At 38.5% G+C, this 23,952-nt stretch overlaps 1 protein-coding gene across 1 annotated transcript in view; it reads right to left on the bottom strand.

Annotated features, from left to right (window-relative positions):
• Positions 1-23,952, bottom strand: part of LOC124157020 (serine protease inhibitor-like) — a 71,878-nt gene that overhangs the window by 27,425 nt on the left and 20,501 nt on the right. The window contains exon 4 of the mRNA XM_046531484.1: positions 12,400-12,616. Within this exon, the coding sequence (XP_046387440.1) occupies positions 12,400-12,616 (217 nt within the window). The remainder of the gene's footprint in view (positions 1-12,399; positions 12,617-23,952) is intronic.

Here is a 23,952-nt window from a genome sequence, read left to right as displayed (position 1 = left end):
TCCTTTCTCAATAGTATAATATGCTCATTTGTGGGTAGTTATGAACAAATATATCTGCGGTGGATTTAAATCGATTTGTCCATTACCAATTATAATTTCGATGTATCAATTTTTTTTATTTGAAAGTTTGACTCTAATGATGAATGAATAGCCTTTATTACGTGTGAGAATCGTTTGATTTCCCGCTCGTTTTTTTAGTTGAAACAAAGCACTTTGATTGGTTCTTCATGGTATCGCCGGCTTCGGATTCAATATTTTTCATACCTATCTGCTCTTCCTATCCGATACCGGGAATTAGAGTTTTCTCCGGTAGCGGCCAGGAACTGATGTTTTCTCCGCCAAGTTACGGACTACAGTCGAGAGAAAACTACGGTAGAAAACACTTTCTCTGGAGAAAGGAGATTTCAAGTTACGGACTTAGGCCCCTGGTGTAAGTGAACTCAATCTGTGGCTTTAGTGCACCCCTAAGTGAATTGATTACGTATAGACGATGAAGTACAGAGTGAAGCGACAAGTGAAGTGATTTGTGAGTGCATGAGCTTCGGCCAAATTATTTATTACTTCCATACTTAATCAACTCACATCAACTCATCAATCCAATCATAATCAATCAAATTAATCTATGGTTGAAGATTTTCCCTGAAGCTCTCTCTTTATGACCTAAAAGATTTAGGATTTTCTTCGAGTATTTCACCGAGTACTTTTTTCTTGAACTTTCGCAGTGCAGTTCACATTGATTTTTTGGTTATTGAGTGTTGTGCAGCGTATCTTTCTTTCGCAGCAAGTTCCTACAATTTATGACCAAACGTAATGGCCTTTTTGCATAAGATGTATAGTATTCTCTGTTTCCTAAGGTCCCTTCTGGCATCGTTGTTGTACCAGCGAGGTTCTTTACTATCCCTTTTCAGTTTTTCCGGAACATATTCGTTGATTCCTTGGTGCAGAATTTCTAATAAGTGTTTCCATATTACATCTGTGCTCTAATCCTCTGTTTTAGCGACGAATTTTGTGTAAGAGTCGTTAAGCGTCTCGTCAAATTTAATGAAGTTGCATTTATCAAATTAGGCAATATTGCATTTTGGTTTTACAGCTGACATTAAATCAATTTTTAACGTTGAAAAATTACTCTGTGGTCACTTATACCATCAATAATATCGATTTGTTTTATCAACTTTGGATGGCTTACTGCTAAAAGGTCTAATATCATATTTCCTCTCGTAGGCTTATCAACTACTTGTGCTAGAGAGTGATTTGCAAGTACATTGAGTAAGATCTCACTGATTTCTCAATTCCTTAAATTTGGTGTTACAGTGTAAGTATCCCAATTTATAGATGGAAGATTAAAATCTCCCCCAATAACTACTACACTTTTACTTTCTCTCAGAGTTAATGCGGATTTTCTAATCCGTAAAAAATATCAACTTTGGAGTTAGGAGGTCTATGATAAGAGCAAACATGAATACTCCTTTTGTTTCGTTGCTTAATTGTACACCATACGCTTTCTATTTCGTTGTCAATTATTTCATGGGCGGCACTGTGTAAATGTGATTTAACTTCTATAAAAACTCTGCCACCTGTTCTATTGTGTAGATCGTGCCTGTAAAATTTATATCCTGGAAGAAAAACTTTGCTATCGCTTATTTCTTCCATAAGCCAGCTCTCTGTCCCCATGACCACGTCGGCGTCCTGAAAAATATGCTCGATTCCGGCACGCTTGTTTTTTATGCAACCTCAATTGATTACAACAAGGTTAAAGTCATATTTCTTTGTTTTCGTTTCAGATGGTTATTTAAAAAGCATTTGTGTACTGGGCGGGTGAGTTTTACAGGGAGTGCTAATAACATTTGGTATATTTTCTTTCTCAGGAGCACACGTTTTGGGGATGTTGATGCTGTTGTCCGGCGTTACTGCTCCTAAGCTTACTTTCGAAATGCAGATTTCCTCGGAAGCTATGTTTTGTATTATCTTTAATAATCCCACCAGATGACTTACCCTCTACCATTAAACCAAAGGAACAATTTTTCAAACAGTTTTAAGAAAACAGAAAAAAATTGACATTGGTTTATAGTGATCAGCTTCACTTTTTGAGCCGTTTTTGTGCACAGGGATAAAGAGCAAATGTTTTGTAGCTAATGGGAACTAGCCAGAAGAAAAGGAAAAGTTTACTAACTCTGCCAATTGTGCAGCAATGACATTAATGCAGCTTTTAATATGGGCATAGGGATTTCATCAAGTCCTGCCAAATAAGGATTATTGAAAGAATTTATAGTCTTTACAATCTCCAAAGGAACAGTTGGAAAGAGGGACATTAAATGAATTGAGGAGTAACAACACTTTTCACTGGGAGAGGAGGTATAGCGAGCGGAAGAAATGGGAACCAATCAGACAGTAGCGGGAGTCACGATTCTGAGGGAAGCACTTATAATGCTTTTGTTTAGGGGTGGAGAACACGAAAATGCCATAGCAATTATAAAAGCAGCGGAAAATTATATTTCCATGCTATCGTGTCCTTTAGCTCAGAACCCTCTTGTATTTTTGAGTATGTTGAAGGAAAGAGCTCACCTATGGGCCCAAATGTTAAAGCCTGATCAGCAGACTTATGATTGTCTAAAACTAAAGTTTACAGAACATTATTGGGATGTAAGAGCGAAATATCAGTGTAGAAGGAATACAGTAAACTCTCGATTATACGAAGCAGGATTTTACGAAGTTTGCGATTTTACGAAATGATATTGCGGTCCCGGCAAAAAGCCTATGCTAAATACATGTCGCTATTCGATTATACCAAGTTTCGAATATACGAAATGTTTTAAATTTACGAACCTCAGATCGGTCCCCAGGAGCGAAAGGCATTCGTTTATACGAACTATGGCGAAATATTTGTCAACAAAACTAGTTACGCCGGCATAAGTACAGTAACACTTTGATTTTACGCAGTTGGAGGGACCGAAATATGAGCACTGAGTAAAATCAAAGAGTTAAAAATCAAGAGTTGGTATTGAGGTGAAGTATAGTTTTCAGGATAACCCTTGCTCACTATTTTTAGAACGCTTGGTCATACACTTTTGTATAGTTCTGATTTGAGCCAGAACCGGATCCAGAAAAAGTCTCATATTGAGGATTTACGGTAAAAGAGCATGAAATCCTTTTCAATCGCATCAGATATATGTTTCCCGGATTCAATTACTCATTTGAAGGCAAGAAAATGAAGCCTAATAATCTTATTTACTCACAAGCAACACCACAGATGACGTGTTACCTTAAGAGAAACAACATAGCATTCCTGAACAATGTCTAACATGGTTGAACTGCTAGCATTTCAGGCACTAAGATTACTTCTGTTATCCAGGAGAAATTTCGGAATGGTGATAGTAAATGCTCGCAGAGAAGCTAATTTTCGAAAATATTCTCATTAAAAGCAGTTTTCAGGAAATCCGTTTAACCACCTGCAAACAAACAAAGATTGGGGATTGAAGAAATGAGATATCTGAGGATAGTCATCCAAATTAACCCCATTAACAGGGAGCAAAATTTTGCTAATACATCACAAAGGCTTTACACCCTGTGGGCCTGGGTTCAAGTCCTGGCAGTAGCAGAAACTTATCAGAGATGGCCCTATCCCTACTTAAGAGTAATGTGGAGGGCACTTCCAGTGCACCACTCTGTCCAGCAGATGGGACGTCAAGTCCTCGTCCCTTAAAGGCCTATCATTACAACCTGACTAATGCCAACATAGGGTTCTTATCCCCCCAGCCCTTACGTCATGGCGCTAATGACTCCAGCTGTCAGTTACCTACTTCCAAATAGCATACCATAGATAATACGGAGCACACAGGACCCCGGATATTCGGAAAATCAGATTTTTCCGGTGTTTAGATCACTTTTTTAAAGTGAGCTATTTAAATAACCGCGCAACTACCGTCATGCCGCCAGTGATAAATAAAAAAAATCATCAATAGTCCGGAACAATTTTCCTTCTTTATAATTTTTACGCATTAAAAATGCATTTTCCCATGAAATTTTAGCATTAGTAGATAGAATCTACCGGGTATAGCTTCTATGTCGGCATTCTTCCGCAAATTCAGCGCCGGGACCTTCGACTCACAAGCCGTGTGACTCATCTTAACGTAATATTTTGCTTCCCCATATCTGATGGCAACACCGGACACTTTTTGTATTTCGATTTAATGGTACTAAGCCATTCATGAGTTTAAAGGGACTGCCTTATCACTCACGTCTAGAATTTGACTTAAATGACGATGCGAGACTCCGTTTTTTAACTCCCGTTCCGTTAAAAATAAACGCTAGCCACCTAGCGGAGTTAAGCTGCTAGCTATTCAAGTTCCAACCATGTTTCATTTAAACCCACTGACAATGAGATACAAGTTGAATCAGCTCTAATAAGCGCGCCGTGCAATCAACTTTCCCTCGCCTCCATTCATCCCGAAGATGTGGGGTTAGCCCGCGGAATGAGACGTATGCTGCCTTTACCATCGTGTTGAATCACCATCGACTTACGTCCATATTAGAAGTACGACTGCCTTTTTTGGATCACCTTGGAAGCCAAAATTTTGGAACGGGAGGATTTTTAACGGCTCATTTCACCGTTATATTTCGCTGGGGCGAAGGAAAACATAGCGCTGGCAAAATTCTAGAAAACCTTACATTAGGGATAGATATTCCGTGGTTCATAATTCTGGATTAACGACTATCTACTGTAATTACAATAAATATGTTATAAAAGCGTCGATCAATAAGTCGAATAATATACGAAAGGTGATAATGTTAATATATCCGCCAATCATCTGTCTCAATCATGCATACACGGCGATTGCTGTATATTTTAGGTTTCAATATCCTTCTACGGCAAATTTTAACTAGGAGCGATATTTGTATTCATAAAGGAGCCTGAAATATTACTGAGAGGGTGTAGGGGGAAGCAATAATTAGATTCGCGATGTTTTTAGGTTCACTCTCAACAGCGCGACATCATTTCAACCGTTCTTGTATTCATTTTTGCAACTCATTGAGACTAATAAATAACCTAACTTCATATTGCTCCAGTCGGGATTTTCAAAACAAGTCGAAAGACAACTGCGTAAAATCAAGATTAGCGGCCTCTGTGGGACTGGGGTTATGCAGTGCAAAATCGAAAAACTGTGTAAAATCAAGAAAAGATGTAAAATCGAAGATTCACCATTGGAATTCCCTATGCTTTCCCGCCGGACTTGAGTGCCGCTGCGTAAAAACGAGACTCGATGAAAAATCAAAGTGCGTAAAATCGAAGTTTTACTGTAGCTAAAAAAATCAGCGCTTCCGACTATGGTTCATTAAAAGTGTGAAATCATAAATGATGGTGCAACTTTGGAGAGAAAGGGTTGGCCTAAAATCTCACGGTGGGAATTTAGGGGAAGTAGGAGTGCAGTAAAATATCGCGACTGACATAATGCCCCTATTTACGTGCCTATTCGTAAACATCGCATCGACAATACTTCGTAGTTTAACATGTCAGGAAGGTCGCGCGGGGTATTTCGTACACTCCTAATTAACCCTTTGCACTGCTGTGAACGTACGTGGTACGTTCGCAAGGCAGGCTGCTGGGAACGTACTTCGAAGACTACTTGACTACTTTTCGCCGAAGCACTTCGAAGGGTCCCTAATCCGGGACCCTTTCCTCAACGAGCTCACCCTCGAAGATGAAAGTGAGGAAGTAATTTCACCAAATAAAAAAGAAGTACACGCTGCCCTCCAAACATTAAGATACTTTGATCTGGCTAACGAGTTAGGTCCCCAATTTCATTCCCATTTATGCAAGTGAGAAACCATGGTGGAAGCGGCGATGGAGAAAGGCAAAAAGAAAAAAAATAACAGCTTTTTTTGGGCAATATCTTTTCGTCTATATATTAGCCTTCCTGAATAATAAACAACTTAAATATCTTAAGTATTGAGCTCTATTTACCACCGACTTATTTTCTGGCTACTCGTAATGAAGACTCACTTCTAACTCTAACCATGAACTTTCTTCTCGAGCGCCTCCCCATTTTCCCATGCTGAGAGATCTTTCTTTCCAAAGTCTTTGTTTACTTCCTCCCGCGGCCTTCTACTGATCTTGCTAACACCCACCCCACACATCCCAAACCCCTCCTTCGCCGGCATTTCCCATTCACTCCCTCCCTAAGGTTACAGAGCTTGAGTGCGTCGTAGAAAAATACGCCCCCCAAACGTAAACTGAGGCAGAGCTGAAGGCCCTTTCCCCACCCTTCTTTCTCCTGCCCCCTTCACCCCTCATTATGCTTCACCCCTTCACTCCTCTTTCCTCAAGCAATCCCCATTCCACTCTTATTCACCCCACCCACTGGGTACGTTCTCCGACTGTGGAGAAGGGCATGGTTCATCTTTACCTGCAACGGGGGTAAGTTATTAACCGGAGAGAGGCTGAAGAAGTATCTTCCACTATCGGGGAAATGGTGCCACGCTTATAATTGTCTCTCTTCTTCTCTGCTGACTTTTCAATTGAAATTATTTTCTTTGTTCTTTCCACACTATATTTATTTACGATTATGGCGCGACTATATTTTAGTGCTTAAGCTAAGAAAATCTTTTCTCTATGTCAATGATCCTTTGCATAACTTTCAATACGGCGGAGAAAGGAACACGAAAACTAAATGAGGTGAACGTTCAGGTTTTTGCGTGTCATTTTTGGGAATTCACGCAAGTGAACCAATACTTCACACACGTTGAGAAATGACGAAACATCTCTTGTAGGAAAACAATCAATGCGGATAATAACGATTCTCTCTTTTTTTCTCCGATAATGGAAGATGTTTCTCCAGTTATTTTCCGGTTGGAACCTTGCTCCTGTCGGCATAAAAGAAGAGAGAAATACTATATGAACATAGCATTTCACACCCAGTATGAAGAATATGGTCCCGATGAAGAATAAAGCCCTTCGTAGCAACGTCTGCAAAGATGACGGAGCACAGCATCCGGACGGAGAACTCAAACAGAATTTACTTCACATATTCGCCAGAAGATATCCTACGTAATTTATGATCGTGACTGAATCTCAATGAAAACAACTAATTGAAAAGATAGCACATTCAGCTGAAAATACGGAGTAACTCGAAATATTAACTTACGAAGGTTATTATGGAAATGGGTTAAAGTCCTCGTTTTTCTTTTTTTTTTCTCGTCACTGAGCGATAGGGGGCGACATAAATGGCAGTTAGGCCGGCTGCCGCTAAAATTCCGTGGGTGCTGGAAGCAAATACCTATCTTACGCGTACTTAATAGTTGTTATTCGCTCCTAACCACAAATTCATAACATTAAATTCTTATGACGAATTTAAGTATACCGGGACTAGCCACGGTGATAACTTTTACGGGAGTCACCCGCAATGCACAATTGTGCGAAAAATCCACAGAGAAAAAATCATTCGCCTTGACCGGGATTCGAACCCGGATCCCTCGATTTCCGGCCGAGTGCTTTAGCCAGTTAAGCCAGTGATTTTTTCTCTGTGGATTTTTCGCACAATTGTGCATTGCGGGTGACTCCCGTAAAAGTTATCACCGTGGCTAGTCCCGGTATACTTAAATTCGTCAAAGAGAGAACACCTATATGTGTTCAAAGTTCGGACTTTACTCTCCGGCTGTGGCGCCGTGCGCACGATTTGGACTGCTCGTCGCATAATATGCTCAGCAGTCCATACCACCTTGTCCGGTATAGTCCACAAATTTCCACAGGGTTGAATGACGCCTCGGTAGCTTAACTGGCTGAAGCACTCGGCCGGAAATCGAGGGATCCGGGTTCGAATCCCGGTCAAGGCGAATGATTTTTTCTCTGTGGATTTTTCGCACATTAAATTCTTATAATAAACTTTGCAATACATTATTTGATTACGTTTTCTAAACTGGTCAGGAATTTCTTAAGCGTCGTTGATGTTGAAGTATGAACGAGAAATGGGAATTTTATGGTGGTATAATTATTTAACGATCTTTCTCAGCATAAATCGATAACAAAAAGCCTTTTCTATGAATAATACCAAGAATAACCACCAAATACATTTAAATAAGACCACTAAAGACAAAAAAGGCGGAAGAAACAAAAGCGAACATTTTTTCGTGACTTTCGTGAAAAAGGTTTGAAATTACAAAACTCGATTTTACGAAGTGCCAATTTTCCGGTCCCACTGACTTCATAAAATCAAGAGTTTACTGTATATTGAAAGGCAATTTTCGGAGAGGAGGATGGGAGCGAATGGAGGGGTATGCAATAAGAAAGATTGCGGCTGCTCAGTATTGTGACCCACCTTTTAGTGAAGAGGAACTAGTTTTTCTGTTAATCTTATATTGGTTACTTATTATTGTACTTATAATTACTGTACATATTACTTATGCTTATTATTGTGAGCATTGCATTGGTGTATTTTTTTGAATGAGTGAACAAGTGAAGGGTGAATGTGGTTGGAAATTAGTTCGCCTAGTTCCCACGACGTCGTTACTGTTCGTGCCGAGTCCAGGCGACGTTTGTGCTGGGAATGTTGGGTAGGTGAGATGAATAAAAAAGGGAATCGCAGAAGGAGACAGGGGCGGATAGTGGCGCACAAGCAAGTATGTAGTGGCACAGAAAGAGAGAGAGAAAGGTTCTAGTGAACGCACCACGATGGAGTTAACATGCCGAGATGAGGAAAAGTGGGGCCTTTACTTTTTGGACTACGCTACGAATGTTCTCAGGCATTGGAGAGTCGACGTCCTGGAAGAAGTACCTGCCATGATCCAGCAGACGCAATCCACCGTCTGTTAGTCAGAGTATCTTCTACAGTTGATCCTCGCCGGAAAGGAAACATAAGCTAACCACGCCCCAATTCCCCATTTCCCCTAGCGGAGCTCGTTAAAGCTTAAAAAGTGTGCTCTAGCAAGTGCTTCGTGCTCTCATACATGTAAGGTGAAGAAGAAGAAAGACCTTTTTAAATAATCTCTCACTGTTTACTATCTACCTAAATTGCCTTGACGAGTAAGTCATTTTCTTATTAAGCATTGCTAAAGAGTGTTAATCTCTCACTGTACACTATCTACCTAAATTGCTAAAAAGTTACACCTCAAGCAATCAATTTTACCTAAATTGCCTTGACAATGAAGTCATTTTCTTTTAAAGGCATTGCTAACGGGTGTTAAATCTCATTGTTCATAATTATTGCAGTTTGTTGTATTATTCAAAGGGTATTTTGTGTTTTGAGGGTTATTTCTTGTTCTCATGCTTTGATTTATTAAAATTGGTTTATATTAAAAAGAAATAGGCCTGGCTTCCTGTTATTTAAGGGGGGAGATTTTTCACCTTATTCGATGATTCCTCTACAGCCCCTCAATTTTATTATTTTATGCAAATCAAACGGCACTGGTCGCTTGAAATCCAAGTTCCCTACATCTGGATCGGAGGAAAGGAGTGGTGGATGAAGGCTATGACTCCTCCGACCCAGGAAAAATAATTACGTGTGTGTCGCCCCACTGGCTAACCTCACCCGTCCAAATATCCTCGGAGCGAACGGAGGGGGGGGGGGGGGCAAAAGCTCATCTGGGAATTGGGAGCAGCACAATATGTAGTGAAATGAATGAACTTGTCCAAGTGATATGAAAATCAACTAGGTACTTTTAAAAATTAAAATTTGTACTTCTCAATGTATTGCCTCCTCTGCAAATGCGTATAGGGGAATACAATCCACTTTCCTAAAACTCCAGCCATGTTCAAGCTATAGGTGACTTGCTCAATAGCCCTACTAACACTGGCATGGCTGAGGCTTAAATGGGCACTGCTCCCCACGGACTTCTGATATGAGCCTTGGGCATAGAAATAAATGCACAAAGGACCAAGTTTCCAAGGAATTTTTACATTAGTTCATTTCATGCACAACAGATAACATATGGACACCTCAATATCCTAGGAGTATGAATTTAAATTCTAACTAGGAATTTATATAAACACTAAAAAGTTATGGTACTATGATACTTTAGATTTTGTTGAAGAGCAACCATATAAACAACAAAATAACTATAAAAATAACGATTTCTGTACCTGATGATGTCTCTGCGACGAAACCGGTCTTCTTAAATAAATTGTGTGAATAAGTACCATAACTGTTTAATTGTTTACAATGGATTTACACAAAGTTAAGCCTGAAACAATCGAGTTTAGGAAATGATATGTCATCCTATAAAGCACCTGAATAATTTCCTTGATAAATTGTACTTTAAAAACATTGCATTAAAGTATATAGCATAACTACGTCAACTATATGGATGCCATTTGAATGGATCTCCAACTACTCACAGAACAAATTTAATGTCAATAGCTCCATCTGATGTATAAAAGTAAGTAACGTTACCCCTGATGTAATTGATACTCTTTATAATTCATTAAGGTATTTTTTTGCTAATTCAATACTCTAAGCAATTTAGAGAGATTTATTTTTTTCCAGCAGTTTCTTAACATTTGAATCATCTGCTACTTCTTAGCATCTGCTGCCGCCTTCATCTCCTCTGCAGGTACCTTAGGTTCCTTAAGGCATAATTTGTTGTTGATTTGTATTGCTATCACATTAAGAAACATTTTGTAGCCGTTACGAATTTAGAGTAAAAGTAGCTCAAGATAATCTGTGCATCATCATTCATTTATTGCACCACGTACAGAATAGGTTACATAAAATAAGTAAACAGATAATATTGATTAGTAGAGCAATTACGGGCAGCTGTCCACTTAATGGCAACAAATAAATTTAGGACATAACATCCACATTAGTGATATCCAGAATCAGCTGTGCAACGGAAAGTAAACATAACAACTGATATCGCAAAAGATATATCACTTCAAGCTAATCATGTCATTTTAAAACTAATACACATTTAGGACGTAAAAAAATGGAATCAGCCGAATTAAGTACATAACCACATCTAACTTCGATGTAACTATGATGTCCAGTCATGCACACAATAACATCAAACCAGTAAAATTGATATACTTCCCAAAATTCTCTTAAAAATATATCTCTGTCTCTTTCAGCATCATAATAGCACTATTTATTCTCTTAACATGGCTACTTCCAACAACAATCAACACAACATTTATACTTTTTTGACTAAATAAACTAACAAACACCAACCAATGCCCAGCACACACATTTTAAATTTAACTTTTAACAAACTCAAGGACCCGTTTCCAATACATTATGCTACTTTAATAATTGTAAGCCATCACGCCATGCATTCCAACTTGTTTCACCTTCTTTTTCCTAAATTACTCGTCCAAATAATATGTAAACAAACTTGCACTGACAGTGATACCATCTACGCATATATTGTCTGATTCACACGATAATTAAATGGACTTTCACCTACACTACTCTGGCAGAACATCCACATAAATCATCACCAACGATATAATGTGGTATTATTTAATTATATCCAAATAATTAACACCCACAACATCATAACTGATCAACCTGAAATCAGCGTACGCAGTCAGAATGACGTTCCGATACATCTAGCCCAATCGACTTCTATCCAGTCGGAAAGCCTACCTTGAATCAATCGGATGCTGTCTGAAACGCATGGAATGTCTTGACGATAGAAAGTGACGTAGAATTCGAGTCAAGTCTCCCGATTCAATCAGAAAGGGTGACTCTGAAACACCCTCCTGGTGCATGTGGATGCACCAAACACTACATTGTCATTTAGGTGCAGTGGCGCCGACTCCATGAGGCCTGAGGGGGCCCGAGCCCCCTCAAAAATTCGTTATGGGTGTGTGGAAAAAATATGCCAGGCTTGTCGATTTTCCCCGGAGTGTCCAGATATCGAGATTCAAGTTATCAGGGTTCTAATGTTGATCATATGACTCTTTTAAAATGCTTAAAAAACTAAAAACTCACTACTTATAAAATTTTTCGGGGCAAGATCCCCGGTTTGGGCCCCCCCCCTAATATTTTTTGCAAGTCGGCGTCCCTGTTTAGGTGCTCATCATGGCTGCTTAGGTGTGTGTTCACTGCCATCTGATGACATCATTATATTGCAAAAACACAAAGAGTAGATTGAACATATAAAAGAGTTTTAAAGAATTGCCAATAATGCTCTCTTACAATACGGTATTTTAAGTTATAAATGAAAGCTGAAAGAATCACATGCAAGACACTAGCCATTGCCTTGAATATGCTGCAGACCATTTCAGCTTAGGGAGCCAAATTCAAATCTTTGCCACATCTTTGTTCAACACGTAATACACTCATCATTTTGATAGCATTAAAAAGACATACCTTTAGCATATTTATAATAATAAGGATCACCCTAATGTGTTGAAGTATAGTTGGATCTCGTCAATGGGAGACTGAGGCTTGATAAGAATGCAATGCTCACCTGCAGAAATGACGTTGGTAATACGTCCGTGTGTGGCAGATGACACCCACCCATTAACAGCATCAGCAGCTGTAGATGCATTCTGCAGGTCCACTCCTCGCACGGCAGAAGCATAGTGTGTCTCCGCTAGATACTCAAAATCAGGTAGGAGAGGACGATTGGCATCCGCAAATATAGCGTTGGCACACTCCAATGATGTGCTGCTCCGGTTGGCATGCTGCATTGATGGAAGGGAACAAGCGTCACAAAGACAATTAATGAAACAATTCTTTCTGGCATGGATGGACACACATCTTGCCCATACATCTTGACACAAACCAAGCATCTTTCTTTGTTTTGCCTCATCTTCAGGCCTTGAGATACAATTGAGTGATGCCTCCTCAACTGCACTACATATATACTTTCACAATAGTGTTTGAGTGAGTGAAGGATTGCAATGAGAGAGCTGACAATGACTGAGTTCAACCTCTGTACCATAAATTCCTCTCATTGATTGTTTTTCCTAAAAAGCAACAACAATAAATGAGGGGAATTTATTAAAAATAAAATAGCTCATTTTTAAAATGTATGCTATATATATAACTTTTTATTTATGCATTCATCAAGTGAAATACAAGAAAAAAGTATGTTTAATATGCTTAGCGCAATTCTAGTATTTGAGGAATTCTAATACAGTAGAATCCTGATTTAAGGTTTTTCAGGGGGGACAAAATTTAAAACACTAAATGCGGAAAAACACTAAATGAGGACCTGCCATTTTTTTCAGGTTTTAGGGTCTGTAATGATTGGAATGGCTTTTTATGAATAAAAAATATTATTTTAAGTAACTAAAAGGTGCTGAATGCAGCAAAAAATTCTTTAATGAAATGTTCTCTGCCCTATGAAGGTTGGATAATACTTTTCAGGAATCAGCTAAAAAAATGGGTACCTAGTAAAAATAAGTAATGAGATGACAATTGTTTTAATGAAATATTTTAAGAAAATTCTAATAAACATCAACTTAAAAGCATTCCCACACAGATTATTATTATGGACATTAGTGATTCCCTTTTTATGCATATTTCAGTGGTCTCGATGAAATTTAGAATTTTTTCTGTAAAAGTGACATGTAGGTGACTATAGCATTTCTAATAAAATAAGAAAAGGTGTAAGTAGGTACTCGAAAAATCATGAGGAATGAGTGAAATAAAGGGACAGCAGAAGATCGCTAATCCCGAATTCTCAACTACCGAATATCTAGTAAAAGGGAGGTTTTCTGGAATTTTGCCAACTTAACGTTTTCTGTTGCCTCGGTGAAACAAGGGATTTATGAGCCTTTAAAAAGCCTCCTATGCGCACATTTTGGATTTCTAGGTCATCCAAAAAAGTAGAATCTTATTTTAGTATGCGTACAAGTCGATGGTGATTCAACTCGATGATAACACCAGATTCGTTGTCATATATCCGCAGCCTTATGCAGGTCGAATGGAGCCGGGAGAAGTTGCTTACGCGGCGCGCTGATCACCTTGACTCCGCCTCGCCTTGTTTCTCGGCAGCTTTTAATAAAATTTGGTTGGACCTTGAATAACGATTAGCTAAACTCTGTTAAGTGAAAAGGTTTAATCTTCAACAGAACTGGATTTCATCCAAAAAATTGTCAGAGCCTCTGGAGTTTGGCAATTTCGTCAGGGTTATGATGTCGAAGTCAACCACCAAGGGATACCTGCCGGATTTTCGTATTTTTCCACGCTCATCTATTCTACCGTGAGTATGCAGTGATTTTTTTTCCAGTATGAGCGATGTATTTAAAGTCATGGACCGTGATAGTTCGTCAAAACTCCGATTTTCATTCTCTTTTGACATTAATTAGCACCAGATAAATATTTTTGAATCGATAGCGATATCAACCAGCCGCATGTCGATAAATTGGCTCTGGGATATCTAAATTACGATGTAAAATAATGTTGTTCCGTAGGGAAAGAATGCTCTCACTCACGGTCATGACAGGGGAAACACTTCCTCTGTTCTTTCGCTGTTCCTCCGTGGAAACTGACCTTGGAATGGATTATAGAAAGAATCTTCTAGTGAACTGCGCAATTGATATTGGGCCTCCTCTTTTGAACAGAGAAAGTAGCCAACTGAAAAAATATTGGGCTAATAATCGATTGCCCGTAGGGAGTAGAGTTGAAAGGGGCATAAGCCATCAATTGAAAACATAACGAGAAAACCATTATTGTAGCGGCCCTCGGAGGATAACTCGTGTCATCAGTCGTCACGTATCATCGAAGTCAAGTTCAAGAAGTGAAGGATAAGGTAGTTCGAGGTTATTAAGGGATGACTTTGCTCCATTAGATCGGATCTGATACAAAAAAAAGCCTGGTGTTTGGATCAGAAGGGGAGCGAAACGTTACGAGAAGACAAATCACCCAACTTGCGAGTTGAAGGTCGCAGCGCTGCGCTCGCGGAAGAAAGCAGCTGAAGAAGCGTTCCCCGGTTGATTCTATCTACTCTTGGTAAACTTTCATGAGACTGTTCTTGTTGATGAGCATATAAATTCGAAGATTTGGATGGACCGTCATGAAAAAACGTTAAATCGGGCAAAAAAATATTGAGCGGGACAAATTTTACGACCATAAATGCGGAAAAACGCAAAATGCGGAAACACTAAATACAGATAATTTTTACATTGTCCTAATAGGGAATGAATCGGGACCCAAAAAAATAAACGCTAAATGCGGAAAAACGTTAAATGCAAAGACCTTAAATCCGGATCCGACTGTATTCAAGCAATGATTAATTAATATTCGAATTCGATATTCAAGTCTGCTATTCGACCCACCTCTAATTAATCGTTGTATCAACAATTTTTTTGGATCTAGAATTTTCATGGATTTCCATTGGACCATGCAAACAAGCTATAGAACTTAGCTTTAGCTTTAGAGATTAAATTTTTTTTTTCTTACTTCGTTTAATCGACCAAAGTAACTCTTATTTCTGTAATTTCAAGAGGGTAACCAAATGCAGTAAAGGAATAATCAAAAATTAACATTGGAAGTACATGGTCCTCAAAAGGCTAAAGAATGGCACTCCCTTGTGATGTCAAACACCGCGAAAGACCAGCATTATCTGCCAAAACCAGAAAGTTGCATTTTTTTCCTGTAGAAATTTAAACAAATTTTATGCATTTCCTAACGTTTGAGTAATGAAGGTATGGTAGAGAACAACAGTATCACATAAGAAAGTATGAGCGGTACAGAGGTCCACCCTGATTACGTCACCGTGTCAGAAGACGGGACAGGTTGGCTGCCGCTGCTGACAGAAAGGTATTCGGCACCCATATCCACTACTACAGTCCGGCACATGTCACTAGTAAACGCAAGGGTTCCGTGAAGAAAGGAGCTGGAAGGGACTAAGAATCCAAATGAAGAATCACTTGTTTCAATGGTGATTCGAAGAAAGGGCTTGTTTTGGTGGCTCAGGCTTGTTTCGGTGCTCCATACGCATGTGACAAGGCTGTATAACTGGGCGAGGGTTTGAGGTGCATTTGGGAATCGTAAAAATGACTTGGAATTTGCAGCGGGTGCATGTTGAAAAATATGGAGGGGCAAAATATTGATGTTCTTATGGATTGTAAAAATATAGAGCTATTTTGCTTCCATTTTGCAGGGGATCTCATCAAGATTACTTTCACGATTACTGTTGCAATTTACGGACAAAAAACGTTTTCTAACGCTTTGAATCTCTTAAAACCAGTTTCCCAGCTGTCAGCTATGATATCTCCAATCAGTGGGTAGAAAATACTGGTGAGTGGTAAGGTGAAATGTACAGGTTATCTACTTCAGAGCAATGACAGTGCAAATGTTAAACAGCATTCGAAATTAAAATCCACTTGCAAAGAATATTAAATTCATCACACCATTAAAACTTGCCTTTAGCACACTTTCAAATCTTCAATAATACAACTCTTTTAATATTTTTCTAACTAGGAAAGTAAATTATTTCCATTTAAGAGATATTATTGAATGTATGCCTTTATTTTCTTACAGGTAATTCTTCCTTGATTGCATTCTCACCGAAATCTCTACACAAAAAGTTAACGCGTGAAAATCATTTTGAAAAGGAGGATATATGTCCGAGTGGTCGACTGAGGAAGTGGGCGTTACCATATCATCATCAATCAACCAAGGAGGTTCAAAGTACGGAGGATGCCAGCAGCTGCTTGAAATTGATTTCACCTCAAAAGAATATTCATCGGTATACGAGACAATCATGCAAAAAATCACCAGCAACTACATTTCCTAGTGCCAGTGTTGACCATCCTGGACCTGCTGAAGTGTAATTTCACTGCTACTGGTTGACATGCCTCTCCCACAACTACTAGGTCAACTCCTCTTGATAATGCTCGCAGGACGTTATGGACTGTAGAAACAAGTCTCTCTTCTCCTCTAAAGCCAAATGCATCTCCCATTCATCAAATTGCAACGAAAATTACTGCTATTGAGACTCCTAAAAAGAAAAGCCTGATAGCTCAAATGGAAAATTATAAAAAAGTTAGTGCCAGACTACACTCATCTATTTTGCGGTTAAGGAGAGCCAACAGGGCTATGAAAACCTTGAAGTATATGAACCTAGCATCGATGGGAAAAAAATTTAAATCTAGGGAATCTTTCATCCTCACACAAATGCAATTGAGCCAAAAGAAGTTGATTCCATGGAGTAAGGAGGAGCAGAATTTTGTGATATCTCTGTATTTCAAATCCCCTACTGCGTATAGATTCTAATTAAAAAAGCTCATGCTTCCAGCTGCTTCTGAGGAAATGGGCAGTTAGCTCATCCAAGTACATGATCGGGTTTAATGAGTTATTCTTCCAAAAGCTAGCGCTTAAGGTGTCCATGATGTCTTAAAAATGCAAAGATTTTGTAATTTTATTTTATGATATGTCCCTCACGTCAAATTTTGATTATTCAAACTCAATGGATATAAGTGAGGGATCTGGGACATCTTGGCAGGATGAAAAATGTTGGGAAATAAGTATCAGTCTTTCTTGTAAGGGGCATGCAGCAAAACTGGAAAATACCTGTTGCATATTTCATATCGGAAAAGGGACTAAGAGGCACCCAATAGAAAAGAATATTGTATGATCTAATTGAAAAGGTTTTGGACGTTGGATTAAGACCACAAAGTTTTATTTGTAATCAGCTCAAACATATAAGCACTTAAAGACAGGGGCATCTCATTTGAAAAACCTTATTTCGAGGTAAAAAAAAATAGAAAATTTTACTGAATACATGATGCACCTCATCTTGTCAAATCTTTAAGAAAGAACTTACTTTCTAGTGACTTTGTAGCGGATGGAAAAATAATTTCCTTCCAAAATATCCGTAGTGTTTATAGGAGCGACACTTAGAGCTCAACCACAAGAGCCATGTGGAAATTAACACTGGCTCATTTATATCCAAATGCCTTTCAGAAGATGTCAGTAAAGCTGGCTACTCAAGAATTCAGTTTGCCTGCCGCCGCCGCAATCCGCGTGAGTTGTTTCACAGGAGAGCTGGCACTATCACCCGCTACCTCCACTGCGGAGCTGATAAACAATATTTTTGATTTGCTTAACTGTAAATTAAATGTCCACCTTTGTGATAGTAACATTAAAACCAAGGAGCTGCTGCATGAAGAGTTTAGGATAATGAGCAGGATAACAAAAGAAGATGGAAGTCAACTACCATGTTTCGACGGCTTTCTATTGTCAATTAGGTCCATTACAACACTTTTAGATTCCAGAGAAGAGGAGTTGTGACAACAAAACTAAATCCAGACGCCCTGGAAAACTTTTTCTCCGTGATAAGGCAGAAGGGAAGATTTAATCGCAATCCCACAGTAAAGGGATTCAGAACGAGCTGCAGGCAAGTAACAGTTCTAAGTTTGCTGAAATCTCCTAGATCCTCAGGCACACACAATGCACAGTGGTCTGGATACGGAAAAAGATGGATAAAAATCATTTTTTTTACTTTTTTGAAACCCACTTTGACTTTGCAAGTTAGGTAGTAACATGTCTGGTGCATCACACTCCATGCTTACATTTTTATAAAAAATTTGTTAACTTAGATACACTACGTCAATGTTGCACTATTACTAATGGAAACATGCTTTTTCCATTTTTTCAAAAATCACGTACTTTAGACTTATTTTTGGCTACCTTGTCCATTATTTTGGAAAAATAACTTCATACTATATTAATATAGACATTATGCTATCATATAATCTACATTTCAACCATTTAGGGATGTTGATGATTGCAGTAGGAGTAATTGAATAGGAGTCAATTTTTTTGCATAAATTCGCATACATGTTGAGATATGAACAAAGTGACGCCGATTTGTGCAAAAACCTAAATTGGTGATAAGAAAGTACAGTGCTATGAAAACATTAGCAAAAAACCAGCTGCAAGTTTTTGCAATTAACCAAATAACAGCGATTTTTGTGCCTATAATAATAATAATAATTTTCTTTGTCCAGAAGATCATATATTACAGTGAGCCACAGAACATAGATATAGATATCAGGATCTTAAGCAACACTCCAGGGAGAAGTAGTTGCCGGACACACTTTAAATCCCTAGGAATACTAACATTACCTAGTCTGTATATATATTCTACTGTTATTTTTGTCTGTCTCCATAAAAGTTTCTTTGGAATTGAAATTAATGCTGATGTACTATCATTTGCAAAAGTCTTGCAACAAATCGAGCGGCGCCACTTTCGCTCCACAAAGATTGTGCCCAGAAATTGTATGGATATCCGGTGTATGCAACAATCCAATACTAGTCTTCATGGTTCAATGCATGGAGAACGGGTCATTGGGTGGTTGAGGTATTTTGTCATCCTTTTCAGTCTCGGGATTTGACCGCTTCCATTTAAGTGAAATTAATGTTCATGATATTCCCCCAAACACATTGTAGCAATTAATGCAGTAGGAAAGATCGAAGGTAATTCCTCGGAGAGATTTTAAAAAGTTGGTAGCTTGGCTCTTTTTGAGTGATCTCAGCTCTTTTCAGAGAGCTGGAAATCACGAGTCGTTCACTGTGAACATGGTAGACTTTTGTTTACATCTATCGACTCGGGTTGATGTTTTAATACAATATATACGGCATATGATACGAGGCAGCTTTGAAATTCCCAGTGTTTCATCATATAAATATCTGAGCAAACACGTAAAGTATGAATTAGTTAAGCTGATCGGCATTAATCGTTGCGTAAGTAATAACAGAGTTCTCCGACGTCCGTCAATCGGTAAAGATGTATTCCTTTCCACTTATTCAAAGTATGACGAGGAAAACTTAATTCCAGTCTTAAGTCCCATTTATAATGATTGTCGGATTTCAACAGGTATTGTTTGATAATATGTTCTACAGCTGAATTAGTGTGAATGCGAATAATAACTCTAAGCTGATATGTCGTTGATGATTAAGTTATCTTATTTAGATGCAATCATTTACATATACACTGATGAATTCGGGATAATGTAGGATACTTACTTAGCATTATTAATTGAATTATCTACTTGCATTAAGTAGGTTACATTGTATTAGGAAATGTGTTTGTTGGCCATACGTTTTATGTTTAAGGCATCAGTGGAACTGCAGCTCATTTCATAAAACCTTTCAAGTCGAGTAAGAAGGACGTAAGCAAATCCTAACAGAATTTCTATTTGTAATGAATGTATACGCTTGCTTCATTAGAAATACAAGTACCGAGTTTGAAACATAATAACAAATAATAATAACTTAAAAAGACGACACCATACCGAAGTCGCAGGCGACAACATCATTATATTCCTATTGTATATACTAACCAGCCGAAACATAGAGTATGCGAAAGCCTCCGTGCTCAAGTTATAAACATATCAACGAATAAAAGACTAATATACCGAGAAAGTGATTATTTTGATCAAATTCGTTCAAGTGAGATGCCGTAGCAGAAGCACATGAAGGAGCTCAGTGTTACAATACCAACAAATAATGAAAATTACGATGCGATGACCTTGAGGTAGAAATAGCTCAGTGGATAAACAGTCGGGCTGGTGTGAGGAGGGGCTCGCGTTCAAGTCCTTCCCATGGCCGAAAATTTTTATCCCCCGCACAGCCGTATTTAAAGTTTTTTTATTTTTGAAATTTATGTTAAGAGGGTACCAGCTGTTGCATTTGAGCATTTTTTGCAACAATTTCTAATTTAAATGACCGTGCGACGGGAATCATGCGTAGTTAGCGCGGTAGGACGAATCAATTGCGTTTTCTTGAAGGAACTCCAATCAGATCAATTTTAATCAATTTTAGAATCAATTTTATCTGATTAAAAAGAAAATTATGAATGATATTTTGCAGCGATTATGCTGCCCGCCTATGTTGTATGCTGCCTATTTGTCATCAACTTGTCGCCATTTCCTACCAAGTTAATTTCTCCAGTAAAGTTTTTCAGAACAATTTTACCCTTTTTCGTTTCGTAAATGAGCAGTGACGGAAACTTTTCTTAGAGATAGAAAAAGATATAAATTAAGTGAAGAATTTTATTTTAAACCTTAGGCTTCAGTATTCTACAATCAGTGTTTTTTAATACAGTAATTTTGTTGGAAAGAGACAGAATGTGAGACTAGCTTATCTACTAAGTACAATCCTAGGAATAACCTATGCAATGGTAATCCTTAATCGTGCACGCACCACGGCGCTTATTTTTAAATATAGGAAAGGCTTATCTTGAGGTGTTTATCAACTATTTTTCTAGTGCGTATTTTCTTCAAGCAAATTGTGGCATCAACATGTATATATGATAGGGCTACAAATAGGGTGGTTTCCTATTATTTTTTTTTTGACTTAATCGAAAGATTATTACTCCTGGAGTACGTATTTCACGCTTTTAGATTTTTAAATGACAATATCTATTTTTCGCGATTAAATGAAAAGTGAAAATTTTCAAGCGCGCGAAAACGCGACGCTCAAGTATGAATGTCGGGAAATATCTCCGTACGTCGTATTTCTGGTTCCCCCTCCCGCCCGGTGAGGTGACCTTGAGGCGAGGCTTAGCGCTGATACGTCGCAGGCTGCCAGCGGGTAGCTGAGTACCTTGCTGAATGGTAGCACTTGGCTTAAAAAAGGTTTATTAATACCTTATCAAACGAAGAAAACTTTCCGACCTTAGCCAGTTTTAGTAGGTGATTATTAAGACATGTTTCCCTGAGCTCTGTGCCTCATGCATGCATTGGTAACCTCAGACGATGTATAACTCCTATCCTCTCGTGTAGAAACTAGGTCCCTGTGACGTCACGTGGAGTGGAATCGCATGGGCGCCAATCTGGCCTTTTTCAAATGAGGATAAAATTTGACCCTTGATATTCGTCTAAACCGGTATTTCAAAAACCAAATAATTTGTGTATTATGAATACACTAATGGTGGGTAACGAATCGCAATCAATGCCTTTCGTTTTCTTTGATGAAGGAAACTACCCTATTGGCCCTATTTTCACTATTTTGGAAGTACGTGAGAATCACTTACGGCCTGCAAGTTTTACTCCAGGTAACCTACTTCCTCATCCCTTGCTGGTAAAGTTGGGATAAAGATGTAGGGCAAGACGAGGTGCAGGACCTATTAGCTGACGTAAAGAACTATTTAATGCCAATCAATTAAATATGGTGGAGACGACAGAGTCGTGTTTTTTTTCGGAAAATTGCCAGTTAATTTTTTTTCATTTATTAATTCTTCTATATCGAACAAATATTTCAACAACTTAATGTAAAGTCTCCTGAACGACGTTGAATCCCTAAAAAAAGGGTTACGAGCGAGTTGATTTCCGTGTTCCTAATGGCGAATTCGTGCCCTCAGCCGGCCTTTTGGGGTTTACCATTGGAAGCCAGGCGTCATAGGTAACTCTCACCACTCTTTTAACGGGTAAATATTTTCAATTATCTACTTCAGTCAACTACGGGTACAAAAATAATCTCAAACGCCGCGGCAACTTAACAACATCTACGCTCGTTTACTCAACTGAACATCGTAATGATTTCCTACGTCTCACTCCCGTGTCACGATGACCCGTTCGTGAGTCGTTCCCGAGCTACCATGAAGATTCATACCTAGATAGTGATCATTCAAACTTAATGGTGGCCAGAAATCGACAATGGAGCGAAAGTGGCGCCGCTCGATTTGTTGCAAGACTTTTGCAAATGATAGTACATAATCATAACACCAGAGCGTCCAGGGATTTTAGGGTGGTCACTCATAGCCTCACCCTCTTTAGTAAAAACCCCCTTTATGCAGGGGTGAAATTGTTCAACTGCCTCCCACATAAATTAAGGGAAACAAAACCCTTTTCACTGTTCAAATCCCAACTGTATAAATACCTCCTCAGTAATTCCTTCTATTCTGTGGATGAATTTATTTCGTTGAAGTGGAATACTTGACTGGTACTTGTATATACATATATTTATGACCTATGTATATTTTATTTTCCTCTACTTTGACTTGTTCTATACATGTAACTGCATGTCCTGGAGCGAATAAATAAATAAATAAATAAATTTAAAAAATTGGACACGTCATGGAAGTTAAATGAATCATAAAAATGTAACATACTGAACAGTAGATGTAACACTAAACAATTGAACACAATATAACAATAAGTGACATTCACATACATTTATACATATTTTTAGGGATCAATATAGAACTCTTGGATGCTGAAGTAAGATTTGTTTACAAGATATCTTTTTAGGTCAGCTTTAAATCTGTTCATTGAGGAGATGCTCCTAAGTTTGGGGGGGAGTGAATTATATATTTTTGAGCCTATAGCTATGGGGCTTGTGTAGGAAAGTTTTCGTCTGTGGAGGGTTATGTGGATGGATGTATGTGATCTAGTTTGGTGATTATGTATATCCTGATTTAGCTTTAGTCTATGAAGGTTGAGTTTAACTAGTACACATAGTTTAAATATATTGTAACGTTTTAAGAATATCCACTACTAACCAAACAAATAATTTTAGTACAGTGAGTCCTCGTTTAACGTCACTTACCGTTCCTGAAAAACGTGACGTTAAACGAAATGACGTTAATCGAAGCATAATATCCCATAAGAAACAATGTAAAAAGTGAATATCGGTTCCTAGACCTCTCAATTCCTATGCGAAAAAATTTAAGCGTATCATATCTGGGGCATTTTTTACGATGGGAATGCCAAACTATCGCATAAATACGAGTTCCTGTCTTCATCGACGACAATGGCAGCAGTGACGTAAATCCTTCTCCATTTTTGTATCTTCCCGCATTTGCTTTTCAGCTTCGCTATGGGGTGCGGTCCAATGAATGCTACTTCCGCTACCAGGCGCTATAGAAGGTGCTCCGCAGCACCGGTCCATATGCGCTACGTTCGCTACGAGAATTTCTTTTCGGACCGGTCAGGATCGAAATCAAAATGTCGGAAATGAACGAGACCGGGCAAACTGGGATTATGAAATCGAGGAGATGGTTTTAATTGCGAATTGAGGCGGGCGGGTGTCGCCTGGGCATCATATCATTGCTGAAACATCG

Source organism: Ischnura elegans, chromosome 4 (genome assembly GCF_921293095.1).
Source record: "Ischnura elegans chromosome 4, ioIscEleg1.1, whole genome shotgun sequence".
Classification (NCBI taxonomy): Eukaryota; Metazoa; Arthropoda; class Insecta; order Odonata; family Coenagrionidae; genus Ischnura; species Ischnura elegans.
This window is presented reverse-complemented; position numbering and strand designations above follow the sequence as displayed.